General features: G+C 36.9%; 1 protein-coding gene across 13 annotated transcripts in view; it reads left to right on the top strand.

Annotated features, from left to right (window-relative positions):
- The window catches only part of galntl6 (polypeptide N-acetylgalactosaminyltransferase like 6), a 348569-nt gene that overhangs the window by 297763 nt on the left and 30596 nt on the right, over positions 1-20210 (top strand). For all 13 annotated transcript variants that reach the window (XM_058772469.1, XM_058772440.1, XM_058772459.1 and 10 more), the window contains one exon: positions 14826-15011. In XM_058772469.1, coding sequence (XP_058628452.1) covers positions 14826-15011 — 186 coding nt within the window. The remainder of the gene's footprint in view (positions 1-14825; positions 15012-20210) is intronic.

The raw sequence follows: 20210 nt of genomic DNA, 5'->3' as shown, positions 1-20210 counted from the left end.
AGACTGTTGTAGTTACGTGTAGCAAAGGAACATTAGCTGCTGCCGTGAAGCATGCCAGCCCTGGAGTTTGAGCTGCTGCCTCTGCTGGTGGAGTGAATCAGTAGTGCTGAGCTGACAAACATAGATCAATAGTTCTACTGAAGTTTAAAGTTGTTTTGAGATGGATGGTGCTGGCCAAATATGACTTTATCTTCCAGCATTCCAAGTTGCTGGTGGGCAAAATTACAAGGAACTAGCAGATCGTTCCAAAACAAATAGACAAGACAAACCTTTTCCAAACAAGTAGACTATGCAAACACATATGGTACTGATTTAGTGCCTAAAGTACTTTGACGTTTTACTTTATTTATTTGTTTGTTTAAAGTTGCGGATCGCTGAAACTTGATTTTTTAAAGTGTCAAAGCAAAATAATTTTTCAGATTACAGTAATAAACTTTAAATCATAATCAATATGAGTAATACACAACAATATAATCAGAAAAAATATGACCCAGACTCGATGAAAGATTAAATATATTTGCAAATTATTTGCATAAAGGACATGCCAATCACAAAGTGATTTGTGGGTTACACTTTATTTTAAGGTGTCCTTGTTAAAGTGTAATTATACATTTAAGCACTGAGTAATATTAATTAACTACATGTACTTACTACTGTATATGGCTAAGGTTAGAATTAGGGTTTGGTTATGGTTACTTGCATGTCATTATGCATAATTAATTGTTATTAAAAAAGTAAGTACATGTAACGTGTGTAACAAAGGCACCTTAAAAAAAGTGTCACCGATTTGTGCAGTGAATTATTGCCTTTTACCATCCAAATTCAAGAGACATTTAGAGCCCAAACATTATAATAATAATGTGCATATAATTATAGATTTTAAGGACATTTTTGATTACTTCTGAAAACAATTTTGGTTCTGTATTGAGACACCTTTTTTTCTGGGTTTTTAAAAGCAAAATCATTTGTGAACCTCTGCTCTGAATAACCTAAAAATCCCATCAAATGACTGTCCTTGTAAAATGGTGTTGAGCTAATCTGTGATTTGCACTACAAGGCATGTAATTCGGTTTTATTGCCCTGTCAGTGCGCATTACTGTGTCTCACCACCACAACAATGCCTAAACTGTGCAAATTGCTGTTTGCCTTAGACATCACCTTTTCAAACAAACAGAATCTCACCAAATGAAAAATTGATTCTAAAGCAGATTGTTTTTAATGGACAGATAATGGGGTTCCACTCAAGCTGTCTGCTTGATGCTTTGAGGCTTCAAATACATGAAAGGACTTATAATTTCAAATGAATTAGCGTTAAAATGGCACGGCTTGTTTATGTGTCTGTTTCCATTGTACCCTCCCCATCTTTGACATCGCTAGTGTTCAATTTTGGCTGTCTTCTAATTATAATGGAAGAAAAAGCTTTCAATATTGAATTTAGCACAGAAGTATTTATCTAACACAATGTGGTGCATTGAAGTGCAATGGAGGGTACCTGGAGTGTGTAAGTGCCTGAAAGCAGCCATTAGGGGCGTAAGTGTTACTGTGTTTCTACTTTCTTTTAAATTAAAGTTGTGGTTTTTTTTTTTTTTTTTTTGCAGAATTTTAACACCAAACAGTAAATGGCACAAGAATGGCAGACAAATGAAAGTGAGCATAAGGTTCTCTAGTTCAATAGTTCTCAATTGGTAGGTTGAGATACAAAAATAGATCCCCAGATTGCAGGGAAAAATGCTAAGTGTAAAAAATAAAATGCAATGCACCATATAATCGTGCAATGTAAGGATAGAAAATGTACATATCAACTTATAAAAGAAAGCAATAAATGCTTCACATATCTCTTGCGGTTGAGATCAAAGGTTGTGTGCAATCAAATTCTTCAGAATTGTATTTATCCTGAATTTTTTTTAAAAAAGTAAATTAATCTGTCACAGGTCACACTGTGTACTTATTAATCTTAATTTGCATAAGTGCACAATATAAGACTTGAATAAAAGCACTGTTGTGCCTGTTCATTAATTGAACGTTTCTCTAGGTTTAATGACTGCCCATCTATGTATAAGTGTTCATCAAACAGCACTCACTGTCATCTCACAAATGCCATTATAGAGCTCTGCTGACATTAAGAGGCCTTTATATGGCAGAAGAAATCCAATGTTTTAACATGATGTGCAAATCAAAAGACTAGTAAAGGGTGAGATTCACAAGGTCATTATCCTCCAGTCGATCATATTGGGCTTTAAACGTCTCCTCCGATTGTGAGTGAGATGTACTTTCGCTTCTCCAATCGCAATGAGATGTCTGGCTCATCATACTTTCATATCAGTATTCTAGTGGCAGCTGTTCTTCTCTACTTTCAAACCGATCTATTGTATACCTTTTTTTTTTCTGACATGTAGGTCACCATTATATATACAGGTGCATCTCAATAAATTAGAATGTCATGGAAAAGTTCATTTATTTCAGTAATTCAACTCAAATTGTGAATCTCGTGTATTAAATAAATTCAGTGCACACAGACTGAAATAGTTTAAGTTTTTGTTTCTTTTAATTGTGATGATTTTGGCTTACATTTATCAAAACCCCACCAATTCTCAACAAATTAGAATATGGTGACATGCCAATCAGCTAATCAACTCAAAACACCTGCAAAGGTTTCCTGAGCCTTCAAAATGGTCTCTCAGTTTGGTTCACTAGGCTACGCAATCATGGGGAAGACTGCTGACTTGGCAGTGGTCCAGAAGACAATCATTGACACCCTCCACAACGAGGGTAAGTCACAGAAGGTCATTACTGAAAGGGGTGGCTGTTCACAGAGTGCTGTATCAAAGGATTTAAATGCAAAGTTGACTGGAAGGAAGAAATTGGGTAGGAAAAGGTGCACAAGAAACAGGGATGACCGCAAGCTTGAGAATATTATCAAGCAAAGCCGATTCAAACACTTGAGAGAGCTTCACAAGGAGTCTGGAGTCAGAGCATCAAGAGTCACCACACTCACTGCAGTCTACCAGGAGATTTTGGAGCACTTTATACTTACATCCAGCAGATGGAGCTTTATGGAGATGCTGATTTCCTTTTCCAGCAGGACTTTAGCACCTGGCCACAGTGCTACTTTTACTGTAAATATAATGAATCTAGAATATATGAAAGTTTGAAAAAAGTTACCAAAAAAAGAACTTTTTCACAATATTCAAATTTTGGAGATGCACCTGTATATATGTGTATGTGTATGTATGTATATATATATATATATATATATATATATATATATATATATATATATATGTGTGTGTGTGTGTGTGTGTGTGTGTGTGTGTGTGTATATATATATATATATATATATATACTGTTTCTCTGCAGAATGACCTGTCCTTCATTTGTTTCTCATTCTTCTCCAGCTCCCATGGTGCTCTGTCACATCCATCAATGGCAGACACTTGTTCTCATCATTATATGGGGAATTTGACAGGAGATTTTTTTTATTTTTTTTTATTTTTTTTGTAGCACTTTCTTGTATGCCACAGATGGTCCATGTTTGAAAGTCTGTTCAGAGGTGAAGAATGTTCAGGTTAGTCTGTTACATCTGGAGCGATTAATTGATTTTGTGGCAATTAACAAAAAGGGGGTGGTGGTGGGGGGGGATCATTATGAAGATATGAACTACCTTTGCTTCACGTTTTGGTTTGCACTCATAAGGCTTTGCAAACACTGGCTCTCAAAAATATTTTGGCACTTATGTCAAACTTAAAAATGTCATTAAAATATCATAGTGGCTGTTTTCTCAGAGCTAACTTAAACTTCTGCTAAATATTTTGATGGAATTTGTGCTTTTGCTTGCTTCAAAATAAATGCCACTTGGTTTGATATTTTGTTGTCTAATGCAATAACATTCATACAATTTTAAAGCAATAGTTCATCCAAGGAATGAAAATACTCTCATTATTTATTAAACTGATGTCATTCCATTTTTTTTATGTTGAACATAAAAGGGCATAATTTATTGAATATCTGTTTGTGAGAATTGCAATGCAATTGCAATATATTGTATTAAGAAATCAGTATGTATTCTTAATGATGCAAGACTGTCAGTCAAGAAAAAAAAAGGGGGTAGCTGGCTAAACATTTAGCATGTATTCAGGTTTTGGTGGAAAAAACAACCCACTATTTAATAAATTTTATAGTTAAATTTCATTTTCTGCCGTAGCTCCACTGTACACGCTAGTCTGGGAGATGGCAGAAATGCGCTTTTTATGTAGCTTTGCCCTAGCTAAAAAAATCATATTCACAATATTTGTCCTTTTTTTTTTTTTTAAATAAAGCTCAATAAATTTAATAAAGCTTGAGTTTAAAGCAAGTAAAAAAAAAAAAAAAATTGAATCCAGTGGAATTACAAAAAAAAAAAGAAAATGCACTGATCAGATCTCATCTTAAGTTTCCACTTCCCATCTTAAGGTCAACAACTTTTCACAGCTCTGAAACATTCTGAACTCAGAGCATTGAATGAGTGAATGCCCCCTTCTGGCCCCACTAACACAATTTCCATCAGCATGCAGGGGGTCTCCCATCCAAGAACAGGCCAGGCCCAAACCTGTTCTGCTTCATTGGATTGCCAGCACTTGGACACTTGACAGTACATGCAATGTTGTATTGGCTTGAGTCTATTTCAGGTTAAATTATCTCTCTTTTTTTTCTTATTAATGCCATGTGAATGTTAGTTACAAAGTCATGTGGTGGGGGGAAAAAAAATAGTATCATAGAGAGGACCCTAATGTGTAGATTTTAAGTCCCTTAAAATATTGTATAATTTAACGTTTCTATGACAAGTCAAGGTACATTTAGGTTGTGAAATGCCATGTTGTCTGACTCCCCAAAAACTACATCTGAATACTTCAAGATTAAATATATTTAAAAAAAGAAAAGAAAAACAAAAAGCTGTTTTGGTTTGTTTAAAAAACTTGTTGGCCTTTTTAGAGTCGCTAAATTTAAATGGTCCAAACAGTCTTTTGAAACCTAAAGACATTTTCAGATGTGTTTTAAGCTAGGTTTTATAAAAACTTCAATACTAACTTTATAGTTGCATTACAGGTTTCATTGAGGTTCATCATAAGAATATGACAAATATGACAAGCTACTGCTTGTCCTTGATGTTACAAAAAACTGAATAATGAATGTCATTGTCTGGTTTTCTTTCAAATATGCATAATACTAACAGGCAGAGTGACATTAATTCTAGTTTACCTGTGTCTCGCTCTCCATGTATCCACCGCAGAGAATGAGGAGCGGGTTGTTTGGTTAGTAATCAGCGTGTGTAGTGCTTCATTGTTGCTTGACGTGCTTTCCGCTCCACACCGAGATGAATGACCTTGTCTCTTTTAATAGAGCCGCATTGAGCAACCGGTGAATCTTTCAAACAAAACCTGCCTCGTGTGGAGGCGGCCTCTCCATTAATGAGGGACCATTGCAGGCGCGCGCTTTCCTGCCACGTCCAGAGCGAGGCCGCATTTCCCCCTCAGCGATAAACAAACGGACACTGTGATGTGGGCTCTATGAGAGGACTGGAGGGAGGCTAATGGAGGGGCTTCACCTCTCGGTTCGCCGCCGCTATCTAGCCTCACCAACAATAGCCTGGCCAATTACCCACCTGGCCTTTGATTGGATGGCTGTGGCAGAAAGGGTGCTGGTCATCACAATGGAGAAGTCACACCTCTCTTTGCCTTGACAGTTATTCCTGCTGCTCTCGTCCACAGGCAAACAAAGTTGGCAGATCAATAGAATCCAGGCCGGGTCTTTGTTTTTAGGCTATGGTAACTGTTGTCTGAAACACAAGCAGAATAAATTATCATACATCCTACGCAGCAAACTTTGTCAGAGGAATATCAATTGCTGTCCTCGCACGTCAGTACATATAGGGTACAACGGGGCTAAAGGCCCACCTTAAGAAAAATGTGCTATTCACTGCACCTAAAATGTATAATTGCAGAAAAAAAATATATACATTTTATTGAACATTAATGGAGCAACAGATTTTGTGTGAAAATAAATCATTCAAGTTGTTTATTTTGTTAAAAAATCTTATAAATGTATGAGGTGGCAAGGGGGGCCTTTTACCCCACACACGGGGTAAAAGGCCCACCAGTATGGGGTAAAAGGCACACGGTATTGATACAAATACTTCAGCTAAAATAATGTTTTTTAAAATAATGTCTAAGTTAATACTTGTTCAAAAGAATCACTTTAGCAAGTTTTATACTATTTTCTGCTTATTTTGAAAAATAAAAGAATACATTTTTGTTCAATAAATATACTGTCATTAAAATGTTAATATAAAAAATATATTTTAAAATACATAAAATCATTTTAATAAGTAAAGATTCTGAAAGTATTGAAGGAGATCCTATAATAATTGAATATATATTTACAGTAGTAACAACAAATTATATTCTATTATATGATATGATTAATATCATGTTTTTTTAAATATGATGGTTTCATTCTAAACATGGTGATTATTTCTAATATGGACACCCAACATAATATGATATTTACCATCTGAATCTAAACATGTCATGTCAACAAATGGAAAAGTCAGCCATCTATTAATTATCATGTTAATTACGGTGCGCCTTTAGCCCCAACAGCAGGGGCGCTTTTTACCCCAAATACCATACTTTTACATATCCTTCATTATTTAAAAACTGTTGCTTTAATTATCTTAAACAAAACTGAAAATCATAAAGACCATTGTCTCAAAATATATGCATTCATTTTAGTGATTCTCATTTGCTACTTAAATCACAACATTTAAAAAATCAGACAAATCTGCACGTGCATCTTGAAAAGCGAATGGTTTGGAAAGTGCTAAGCCATGATATTAAGCCATGAAAATAATATCAAAGGCGCCTTTTAACCCGGGGCGACTTTAGCCCCGTTGTACCCTACCTCGTCTTTAACTGCGATCGCTCACACAATTCCTCCACTTCCACTGAGAATCTATGGTCAGTTCACTTGCCGTTTTAGTTTTTTGATATTTCAGTGGGTTAATAAATCTCAGCGTTAAAGTTTGAGAAGTTTGACTTTGAAATTCATTGAAAATGATAAGAGAAGAAAACAGCCTATTCTGAAACAGCAGACATGTACCTAAACAGAATTTGCCGCCTACTCAACCCAGAGTCCTGTAACCTTGTGTTGAATCCTCTAGACAGCAGACTGTTGTTAATGTCTCTCTTTAACCTTAAAACCCAACATAAGCCTTTCACATCCGAGGTCTTCTGTTTCCCAGAGTCTCTGACTCGTGTTCAGCAAGGAGAAGAATATAGAAAAATAATAAAACTTATTTTTATTTCCCTCCTCTTCCATTTGAGATGTTTAATGTTGCATGAAAGACCTTTCCTTTAGCGACAGATAATATTCTTGCTACCAAGAAGAGGTTTGGTTGTAATTATACCATCAAAGACCTCGTCCTTTCATACTCTAGAATTGATTGTGTTGAAAGTTCAATAGAAAATTGAAAATGTATGTTTGTTGTTAGCAAATGTGTGCTGCAGTATTTTGCCTATTATTTGGTAATGTTACCAGCGTAACCAAAAAATTACATTCCTCGTCTTTTGAAACATCTTCTGTTGTCTTCCACTGAAGAAAGAAAGGTTTGGATTACCAGGTCTGTGATTTTTCATTTGTGGGTGAACTATCCCTTTAATCTTATCAATGAAAGTAGTGACATAAATGCTTGCCTAAGTCTAAGTCTTTATATTTTTTTCAGCGATAATGAAGACGAGAAAAAAATGTGATGAGAAATGAGAAAAAATCATGATAGTAATTAAACAGTTCTATTAAAATATACTGCGGATGAAACTACAAGAAGAAAACTGATAATAAAAGATATTAATAATACACTAACAATAATGATAAATAATTATGAAATTATGATAATCCAGTCATTGTCACTAAAGTCAGGAATTGATTTACCTGTGCTCCATGAAATGAAACTGAATGAACACAGGAGCTCAGATCATTCACACATTTTTGTTAAATGTCGTTATGTTTAATATATAAAATGATGTTTGGTTTAATTTTCAAACTGAAACGTTATTCTCATTGAATGAGATTGAATGCCATTTTAGTAAAAATGACAAATTAGCTGATAAAACATGATAAAATATTGGATTTTTTTGTGAAAAGATAAAAACAGTGACTAAACTGTGTCAAAATAACACTGTCTGGTGCATAATGAGTTTTCTAAATGTAAAACTGAAAACCATTTTGATGGTCCTCAAGTCGCTGAAAAACAATCCTGGAACGAATTATGTTGTGAATCTTTGTGTTCAATACCAATTTCGATTTTAATCGAGGTTAGACTCACATTTTAATTAGCTAGCAGCATCTTGAAGGCAATCTAAAGAGGCTTATGCCAAGTGTTGCAGAGAGGAGCAACACTTAAAAGTTGTCCTGAAGTAGTTTTTTTGTTGTTGTTTGTCTGTTAGCTTGTTGAATTATGAAAGCTTCACAGTCTTTTTTGGTGCTTTGATGACCACACTCTGAACGAAACATGCATCTCCCGGCATTTGAGACAGGCTTATTGCTACAACAAAATCATTTGCCACATTGTCAAGCATTGTTAGACATTTCCCTTGTTCTATGTTCAGGATCCCTTTGGGTTTCCTGCGCAGGCCTCATTTTCTGCTCCTCTTTACAGCTGCAATGTAATAAATTGGGATTGAGTCTGAACATTGATCTCGCTGCAGAGACGGATTTATGAACGGTTCAAGGGAGTGCATATCTCCCCCCTGAGGAAAACGGTGGTTGAGTAAATTGGAGCCAACAAGCAGGGCAATAAGGGGGGCGGGTGCCTTTCTTTTATTCACACACTGGCCAACGGCAGGCTTCAAAAACACACAGTATATTATAAATAAAGGCAGTGGCAATGGAGCGCTCAAGGTGCCTGTGCTTAGCGGATGTTTTATTCTCTGTGCCTGCTCTCTGGGGCCCCAGACGAATCCTGACTACAACGTCAGCAGCATTATTGGAGCCCAACGACACGCGTGACGAGACAAAACGGCTAATTCATTCACTGTAATGAGTCCATTACAGCAAGCCTGCACTAGCTAAATCACAGCTATTGAGGAAGAAACACTTGGTGAGTGATGCAACATGCCAAGATAGATAACCCAGTGATGTATCATGTCGGAAATAGGGCACTTGTTTATCTTAGAGTAACTGATTGATTTGCAGGCCTTGGATAAGTATCTTAAGTGAAGGAAATTACATATACTAATGTTTTATTAAAGGGCTAGTTCACCCCCAAATTTAAATTGTCTCATCATTTACTCACCCTCAAGTTATTCCAAACCTGTATGAGATTCTTTTTTTCTTTTGAACTCAAAAGAAGATACTTTGAAGAGTGTGGGTAACCAAACAGTTGATTCTCCCCATTGACTTCCATAGTATGGGAAAAAATAATATGGAAGTCAATAGGGACCACAAATTTTTAAACTTAAACAGGGCTGAAACAACTTGAGGGTGAGTAAATAAAGACAGGATTTTCTTTTTTGGGTGAACTATGCCTTTAAGTTTGGGGTCGGTAACATTTTTTCATATTTTTGAAAACTGTCTCTTATGTTCACCAAAGCTGCATTTATTTGACAAAAATACAGTGAAACAGTAATATTGAATTGGAATGAATTTTATTTATTTATTTCTTAATGTAGTGCATTCTGAAGCAAAAGAAATCTGCTCCAGTGTAGAATAAATATGTGATTAATTCCAATAAATCTTATATTAGTTTCTCAGCAGAATTTCTACGGTGTCTGTAATTGCACATAACACACAAACATCCACAGACACACACAATGTCTTTTGCATCCAGCTGTTTTTGTTGTACAAGCTTACATATTTATGTTCCTAATTAACTTCAGAATTTGAACTCTTGTGAGGTCTTTGAAAAGCAACATTTTTACATTGTTCTTTGTTTGTATGTACTTTATGTGTGGCTCAATTGTGTGTCCTGACCCTATTAGATATTCTCTGTGTGTACAACTTTTTAAATTTTTTTATTATGCCACCCCCCTCACCCCCAAATAACCTTAGAAACTCACTTTAAAGATCAGTGTCCTTTGATAGTTTTCAAAAAAGCATACCAAAGGGCATCATATGGTCAGAGCTGCAATTATTATCTTTTATGCTTCTCAGCTAATAATAGGGGAAATTCTTTTGTCTGCCTAATACCAGCCGCTCCAGTAAAACAATACGGTTCTAAGTGAGTTCATCCAGTAACGCAGCAACAATTAAAGCAAGCGACTCATTGGTGTGAATCTCTCGCTCGTTAAGTTTGAATTGCAGAGACAATGGTAATTTTAGCCCGTCTGTAGCTCTCGTATCAAAGTAACAAGCTCTAATGAAGCACTGTTCAGAGAGTCTCACATCTCACCAGTGTTGATTTGAATGTGATTTGAAGGGTACAGTGCGGGAAGACGTGCTTCTATCAAAACCTTGAACAGGGCAAGTGGTTCTCGACCATCTGTCTTAATGACAGACCACCAGGGAAAGAGAAAACTGAAATTTTCCACCCAGGTTGGGAAAGTAGTGGCCCAGAGAGGTCTGTCTGCAAACCATCAAAGCAGAGAATGCGCCTGCCCTTCATCATGGCTTGTCAGCCATATGCCAGCGGGATACGAAACTTTTCGCCTTTTCCACATAACTGTTTATTTGTCACTTCCTTCCCCACCGCTCGGCCTGCCATGCATCAGCACCAATGATTTATGACCTCGTTTAATCAAGCGCTCGTAGGACATGGAAAAAGAGAGAGAGTAAACTCACCCGACACTTTCGCTTGTGTGAGCCACTTACACTAACAACGGCAGCCTGGAAAAGTTTTGCGAGTCTCCTCCCCACCTCAGCTCAGTAGGATCAGAGTGCAGTGGCAACTCATATTGAGGCTGTCACTTTTATTGGGGCCATTTGTTTGAAGGCCAGACACCCTGGGAGTTGAGAAGAACAGAGAGAGCAAGAGGGAAAGCAACAAAAAGAAAGGGTTGAATGCAACTTTTGCGCTGGCAGGTGACTTTGTCAGAGTTTAGTAGACAGTGAGGATGCAGCTGGAGGTTCCCTGAAGTGAGTTTGGCCTCTGTCCTAAAAGAACTGAACAAGAGAAACAAGCACACACGCACACACATTGCTGTTAGACGTCCACCAGATGAACGCCCCACATACTGTCTCCCCATCGGCTAATATACTCTTTTATTTTTCATCACAGATGTCCTGCTCTGTTTGGGTTGTTTATAATTGCATTGGGGGCCTGCAGTGAGCTCTCTGTACACAAACCAGAAACTCTCTGAGGGTCTGAAGCGCTACTATCATTAAGTTGCCAATCTTTCCATTGCTATATTAAAAATAAATATGTCAGTGCTACATTTCTGACACAATGGGTCCTCTCTGGAGTTTACCGGAGGTGTGCAGACATCATATGTATAAATATCATGTCACATGGGTTTATTGCTGAATAAATTATCCCTTAAAAACAAAAGGGAAAAACAACAGATCACTGTGCTACTTATTTTCGAAATGAAATGTATTGATTAATATTGATCCTGAACACTCCCGCATTTTCTTGCCAATGGTTTAGATAAACAGCTCTGCCCCAAACTCCCACAATTGGTTGAGACAATGTTGTTGCAATTTTTTCAAAGTGCTGTAGAGTTATCGTGTGTGCACACCAAATGTGAATTGAATTATTTGTGTGAGTAGATTATATACAAAGTCAATGCAAAGATGCGAATAGACGCAAATTCACGCCAAGTGACATGAATGACGCAAATTGGGCGTCGCGATTGCAGGAAGTGCACGATACTCGCCCCAATCTCATCTTCCATGCAAGTTGAGAAATTTCAACTTGAGCGAGAAATTTGCATGACATGCAAGCCAATCAGCGAAGGGCATATTTAAACGTCCAGTTTTATATGTCTGGTTGTATCAGAAAATGGAGGACAGCATTGTTATGTTTTTATTCATGTGGCACGAAAAAGAGCGAGTAACGTAATACAAATATTTGCTTCTCTTTTGGTGTGCACACACCATTAGGTTTCAATGGAAATTATGGCTTACATATATTGTTTCTGCATTTCAAGCTTGCAGAATTTGCATAATTATTTGGCAAGTTGATATTATGATCTTTTTTTAACCAATTAAAAACCACATCAATCTTTAATTATTACTATTAAAGGAACACTCCACTTTTTTTGGAAATAGGCTCATTCTCCAACTCCCCCAGAGTTAATAAGTTGAGTTTTACCGTTTTGGAATCCATTCAGCCGATCTCCGGGTCTGGCGATAGCACTTTTAGCATAGCTTAGCATAGATCATTGAATCCGATTAGAGCAGTAGCATCGCGTTCAAATCAAGGAACTTTGCTGCCGTACCATGGCCGCAGCAGGCGCAGTGATATTACGCAGCGCCTGAAAGTAGTCCCCAGCTATATTATAACTAGTTAATATCACTGCGCCTGCTGCGGCCATGGTACGGCAGCAAAGTTCCTTGATTATTACGCCGGAATGAGAGTATAGTTCCTAATCATATCAGCCTAGAAAATCGCAACTTTTCATTTTCCGCCGGTCTTACTACATGATATAACTACAGAAGAGTCAAGTTTTAAATAGGACAAATATCGAAACTCTTTGGTCATTTTTGAACGCGATGCTACTGGTCTAATCGGATTCAATGATCTATGCTAAGCTATGCTAAAAGTGCTATCGCCAGACCCGGAGATCGGCTGAATGGATTCAAAAACGGTAAAACTCAACTTATTAACTCTGGGGGAGTTGGAGAATGAGCCTATTTCCAAAAAAAGTGGAGTGTTCCTTTAAGATTTATATAATCATTTATAGTTGATTTGTAATTGTTCATGATGAAAGGTGTCTTAAAGTGAAACATTCCTTACATTCAAATGTGCATAATTAAAAGAGAGAGAGAAAGATTTAACTGACACCGAATAGTTCAAAATTATGAAATGCCCATGAGGGGAAGAATACAACACTATAGAAAATTTGAAATAAAGGCATGACCATGACAATGAAATGCTCATTGGTTTAGAAATTATGCATGCATTTTGAGTAACTGAAACTATTAAATAAACTATTTTTGACATGTTTGTATATAATTGGATGAAAAAAGAAAGTAATTACAGATCATTACTCTAATTTCTGAGTACTCTAGTTCTCAAGTGCTCATCCCTATTAGGGACACCACAGCTGTTGTGGATGTATATCAGCTGTTTATAGATGCATTTTGTCAAACATTGTTTGTGTGCTTTGAAAAAAATATAGTGTTTTGATTTTTGATCTCTTTAAGTATTCATGATGCAGGAAGAACCATTATAGCATCTTTAAAGTGAAAACTTTAGAGGTTTTTAAATGTATGAACGATTCCTTCTTGAAGTTAAACATAGCGCACAAACCTTTCAGGCAAAGCGTGACTCTTTTCATGTGCGTAACTTTAATGATGCCTGCTTCACGGCTTTCATATGTAATGAAGAAATTCACCGGCCCTTCCAGTTCAAACCTTCCATCAACACATGGCTGCTGTACCTAATGGATTTATGTTATTGGTGGTAATCCAAAGCCCATGTATTTGGTACCTCCAAAGCATCTAATCACACAAAGTCACATGGACACACGCACACTCTTGCACAGACACAGCAGCTGGGAAGCGGTGATTGAGTTTGTGTAGGTATTAATGCTTTGTATTTGAATAATATGCAAACGGTTGAAAAGCTGCAGCAAACTCCTGCTGCTTCTGAAAATGAACAAACAGTAATGTGTGGAAAGATAAGACTTCCCTCCATTTTTTTTTTTTCCTTTTGAAATGACTGCCTTTGCTGTTTCTTTGTGCTGTCACCGAAAGGGGTCAAATACATTGCCCACTCCCTGACTAACACTGACAAAATCTACTTTTTCCATCTGTTTCGCTTTTCGTTTGTGTTTACCTCATGTTCACATAATTAAAGATGTTTGTGCACTCAAATTGGCTGAAAAACATTGCATTTAAAGCTGATTTCCAAATGTAGCAGTGTTGGGCATAAAATATATATAAATTTAATGAGCTAATGCAGCAATTCTTGAGCATTTTGTCTTCATTTCAATTTTGTAAAATTGAAATTTACTTAATCCACTCGTGTGACTACATGAATCATTTTTATTGCATTGACTGAAACAGGGCAGTGGAGTTCTAGATCCCAGGATGCTTTGCATCTGACTGGAGCAGAAGAATAAATTAAATATTATTTTATTTTTTTGATAAAAAAATAAAATAAAATAAAAACAGGGAGACATTTTAGTGTTTAATCCTAATGTTCGCTGTAACTAACCTGAAAAAGTTTGAATTATTCACATCTACTATTATTGGTACTTATTCAATCAACTAGGTTTTTGTACTTGAATTGTGCAGACTGTTTGATTCGAGCATTCATGGTAATTTTTGGTTTAAAAAACTAATTTCCAACATGTAGAACCACTGCAATTGAATCAAGTTTAGCAAAAGAATTAACATTGGGTCTGTTTGTTCTGATTAATATTCTAGAAACGAAGACATTCAACAATTCATTTAAGTGTTAACAATGGTGGAATCTTATGGGGTGTTAAACATTAATGCCCTTGAATGAGGCCACGAGAATGGAGAAACAATTCCGAGATTAAATTACCGCACCACTGCACCGCAACACACAATCAATCTCCCTCCTTTTTCCTTTAACAGAACACAAACCTAGACTTGTGTCATTTCCTTTTTTCCCCGGTGCATTCTTTCTAGTAATTTCTGTCTTTTTTTCTCTGCCACTTTTTCAGAGCACCTGAAGGCGCATCTGGAGGAGTACATGTCCAGATTTCCTAAGGTCCGTATCGTGCGCACCAAGAAGCGTGAGGGTCTGATCCGCACACGGCTGCTGGGAGCATCAGTGGCTAGAGGAGAAGTCCTTACTTTCCTGGATTCTCACTGTGAAGCCAACATCAACTGGCTGCCGCCAATGCTCGGTGAGTCCAGATAAAAAACTGCCTATCCTGGCGGCAGCACATAGCCACAGATTTCTCTGTTTTTTATGCCTATCACTGTGAGAAAACACAAGCCACTGAAAATCCCACAGAATGTGCTTTCTGCTTATCTTTCTCTTTTGAATCTAGCAATTTCAAAATTCAATTGCTTTTTCCCGTCCAAAGTCTTTCCCCCTGCAGTCGGTTGATTAAAAAAAAAATAAAAAAATCCTCCATCTCCTTGTTTCTCGTCTGTGGCTTGTTCCTTTTATCACAGAAAAACCTTTCTTGTTTTCAGACTCATTGAGGATAGAATCTATAGTGTATCCCGCTGCGCCACATGAGCATTGCAAATCCAGATGGCTTTTGATGAGCATGACCCTGTTATAAGATATTTTAAAATGCCTACTTCAGCATATGTTTTGCACATATCGATGCTTATTGATCTGATGGGAGCTCGGTTTTTAGTTAGTAGGCTTGATCGTCTGTTTTTTTGCTGGGCAGAACATCAGGTAGTCATCCCAGAGACATGGGCACAGCACGGCGAGTTCTAATTGGTTACAGTGAGCTGTGTATGGCCTTTGCGAGGCATGCTGGGATGCGGCCTGGCGTGTATGATTAGAGTGGAGCTGATGCACAAGTGCGCAGCAGGTACTATGTCGCAGGCTGTTTGAAACAGAGCTCTGATCTGTAGTGTGAAGGACTGGGCTCCACCAGTCTTCTCATCAGACCATTGCTTCTGATAGGATGTAACCAGACTATTTATAAATGATGTTTGGCCAGATACACCAAGGTTTCATCCCTTTAAAATGGAATGACCGAAGGAAACAAACTTTTACACTAGCACAAATGGCACTTTGTTTTATCAAGAACTCTCCAGCAGTTATGGTGTACAGTAGCTGAGTTCTGTAAGTAAAAATCTCATTAATGTATTCCTATAGAGGTTTTTTTTTTTTCTTACAATGATATATAGCTTTGGGCCCAATAATTTTTTTTATTTTTTTTTCAATAAAAAAAAAAAAAAACTCACACTCCCATGAAACATTGTCAATTATGTAATCAATAAAAGACTCTGGGTTTATAAAGTATTTTATAATATGTATTATGAAATAATTTGATATACATTTGAAAAAAGAAAGGGAAAAACACCTTGCTGACTATTTATTTATTTATTTACCTTTTTCTTTTTTTTTTTTTTTTTTTTGCTTTAAAATAAAAGTTTACAATGTTAATGTGATTCATTTTAGAGATGTTTTTTTATGGCTCAGAATGTTTTACTGAAGGTTTTTTGTTGTTGTTGTTTTAGTATCACTATGTGGTAAATAGTGAAAATATTTCCATAGACCATGTTCTTTGTGATTTTCTATTTTATTTTTTTCCCCACTTTTTTATTGATTGATTGATTGATTGATTGACTGATTGTCTAGAAGCAAGGACGTAGGTTTGTTTTTGACATTGGTGGGGACATAAACACAACCCCCCACCCCCCACCCCCAACAACCAAATCATTTTTGCATTTTTGATAGAACTTTGACAACAGTTTCATGTCACCTGAAGTCTTTATTTATAGCCTATGGTAGCCAACATATTCATAATTCATTGCAGAATTATGGGGGGGGGGGTATATGTTTCACAAACAATTACACAAGCACTGGGTGTCTTTATCACGTATCACTTTATTTGAATATTAATCGATCCAGATTCTGAAAGAAAACTCTGCTGTTGCTGTAGTAACGGAACTTTCATGCACATTTGATTGACAGATAAACTGCACGCTCTTATCTCAGTGTTGTTTTTTATAATGTGGATATTTCAGCTACCAGTTTGATTTGTACATTTAGTTGAACAACATTAATTTAAAGTTAAAGACTGTCCGCGGCGACTCAGGACGCATGTTCCAAATCCTGCTGCACCACAGAGTGCCACTCACATAGTTTACCATAAAATCCACATTATATTTGTCCCAAATTATTGTTAATGTTCATAATGACTTTATCCTAGGCTGGAAGCTTGTGTATCTTTCTGCACAACGTTTGTCTTTCTGTCTGTATCTAATAATAGCCATAGGTCACGCTTTCTCTTTCCATTTGCTCTGTTTTATCAAACACCGTACTTCAAACTCATTGACGCACCTTTGTTAATTCCTGAAGTGGGCTTTTATATTTACTGTTTTAGACTGCTGTTTTGAATTGGGTGCAGTCCCTGTGAGTTGTTCTAAATGCTGCGCTGCTCTCCTCGTCTGGCGTGCGACTAGTCCACCCATGTGTTAAATGCACATCCTTGAAAGCGCACAGTTTTCTAACGTATTTACTTTAACTTCTTAGGTATATGTCAATGGTATGACCTTTCAAATGTGCCTGAAATTACAAAAACATATACATATATTTAATTGTTTGATCAAAATTATTGCTAGGGACAGTTTGGTAGTCGCTGGATATTGGTAGGGACACGTCCCTTGCGTCGCCCCCTAATTCTACGCCTCTGTCTAGAAGTGTATAATAATCCACAGTCATATCACCCTGCAGCCTAAGACTGGTTGCCCGCTGAAGCTATGCTGGGTTGAGCCTGGTCAGTACCTGGATGGGAGACCTCCTGGGAAAACTAGGTTGCTGTTGGAAGAGGTGTTAGTGAGGCAAGTAGGGGTTGCTCACCCTGTGGTCTGTGTGGGTCCTAATGCCCCAGTATAGTGATGTGGATGCTGCACACTGGTGGTGGTTGAGGAGAGACTCTCCCACATGATTGTGAAGCGCTTTGGGTGTACAGAAATATGCAATAAAGCACTATATAAATGCATCATTCATTCATTCATAATAGGTATTGGTAGTAGATTCAGCCCTTTTTTGGATGCTGTAGTACTATCGTTCTTACTCGTGTAATTGTCATGAATAGTGGTTCTTTTTTTGGGAGAATAAATCCACAGCACTATTCAGACTAGATTGGTTTTCTAAATAGCATTTGAGTTACAGTCATCGATACAGAATGTCAGGGATTTTCATGATGATACTGTGATGTCTGCAGTTTTTAGTAAGGTTGAAATTGCTGTTGTCTGGATGTGGCCATTGCAAAAGGTTATGTGCTCTGGATACATGCATCACAAAAACAAATGAAAAAAAAAACTATACTTACATACAGTATATATGTACAGTATACTGTTCAAAAGTTTGGGGTCAGTAAGATTTTTTTCAGCAAAAACACATTAAAATTTATCAAAAAAGAATACATTTGTAATGTTGCAAATGATTTCTATTTCAAATAAATGTTGTTCTTTTGAAATTAATATTCATCAAAGGATCCCATAAAAAAAAGTATATGGTGTCCACAATATTAAGCAGCTGAAATGTTTCTTGAGCAGCATATTAGAATGAATTCTGAAGGATCATGTGACACTGAAGACTGGAGTAATGGCTGCTGAAAAATCAGCTTTGCATCTAGGAATAAATTACATTTTAAAATATATTCAAAAAGAAAGAAGTTATTTTAAATTGTAATAATAATTCAAAATGTTTTTATTCAAATAAATGCAGCCTTGCTGAGCATAACAGACATCTTTCAAAATAAATAAATAAATCGGTTGAGGGAAGAAATTAAAATGAGGATCATATCTGATGCTGACACTGGCAGTTTTCCCTGATCTCCTTATTAATTTAATTATTGCTTTATGTCAGATGGCATGCCAACAGCACTTGTGTCACCAACTGTTACCTAGAAAGTTGTAATGAAGGTGCACCAGACAGCACAACGTGAAATTTAGCCTTAGTTACAGGATTCAGCAACAGTCAAAATAAATGAGGAGAAAAATTAGCCATCACAGACATTCCTATCCAGACGGTATTAAATGTTATCAGAGGACCACTGAAAAAACAGTAATTTGCTCTGTAATTTTTACTGAGGCTGTGTGAAAACACAGACGTGTGATTCATAATCAAAGTATTTCTGAGAAACACAAAGTTAGCTGACCTCCTCAGGAAAGATTATTCCAGTAAAATAGACCTTCTGTCCTCTATAGGAAAATCCAGCATCTCCAGAACAACTCAAATTTCTTTGTGCCGGTTTTATGTCCTCCTGAGTGCGATCTTTGCATCCTTTGCCTTCTAATAGTTTTAGAAATGCACTTAAATGTTGTTACAATGTGCAGTCTGGTCTGTCTGGTTTGATGCTGTTTTGCTACTCTTGCAAAAATCAGTCCAATCTAATTCAGAAATCTCCTTAGTCTTCCTCTAAATTCTTCTTCATTTGTCTTCCTCAATGGGCAGACGTCAGATGGAGTCCTTGGTTTTCAGATTAGACTATTTAAATACATCTGCAACAGGATAAAGAATCAAACAAAGGATTCAGCCCCAGTAAGCGCCACAGCAGAGCGGGTTCTTATGGTAGGAAAGTGGATACTCGTGCCAGAGAGAAAACAAAGGCATGATATGTGAGTGTTGGCAGGAGAACGCAGGTGGTTGTTTGTGCGGTAGCTTTTTAGGAAAGCCTGTTCTTGAACTGACACACACATAAACAAATGCAAAGCCAACAGCTCTCGACGGAAAACGTCCTCTATCCTAACTAATGACACAAAGCTAACAGTAAATTCTTCATGTACTCATAACAGCTGTTTGTAGCATTGCAATGCAATACATGTGTATTCTTGTCATTTGTGCTTGGTTGTAGTTAGGCTACTGGGATACTACCAAAATTGCCTGTGTTCACTATGCAAGAATAGAAAAAGCAGAGAAAAATATCTACTGCAGGAGAAAGCCAACAGATTATAGCTCTGCAGCTCTTGACTGGTTATCCACTAATACTAAGCACAGTTGAGCCTGGCTGGTATCTGGATGGGAGACCTCCTGAGAACTGACTAAATTAGTCTGACCACACTCCAGTTATCAGTGGAGAGGACAGTGTCTTGGCTGCCGTCACATCGTATGGATGGATGCTGGACGCTTGTGGAGGTTAGTGTTAATTTCGTTAACGAAAACTATGACGAAAAATGTTTGTTGACGAGCTTTTTGCCCATGATTTAAGACGAGACGACAATAAGGTCAATAAACGATAACTATGACTATATCAACGTGTAATTTTGTTGACGAAAAAAGATGAGACTTAAAATGCATTCAAAAAAATAAATACTTTACCAAAAACCTATTTTTATTTTCGTCAAAAAAAGGAGACAAAATGTTATTGCAGACTGCTCAACGCTCCTCTACTACGCGAGCTTTC

This window comes from Onychostoma macrolepis, chromosome 01 (assembly GCF_012432095.1).
Source record: "Onychostoma macrolepis isolate SWU-2019 chromosome 01, ASM1243209v1, whole genome shotgun sequence".
Classification (NCBI taxonomy): Eukaryota; Metazoa; Chordata; class Actinopteri; order Cypriniformes; family Cyprinidae; genus Onychostoma; species Onychostoma macrolepis.
The sequence above is the reverse complement of the archived record's forward strand: the minus strand, read 5'-3'. Positions and strand labels throughout refer to the sequence as shown.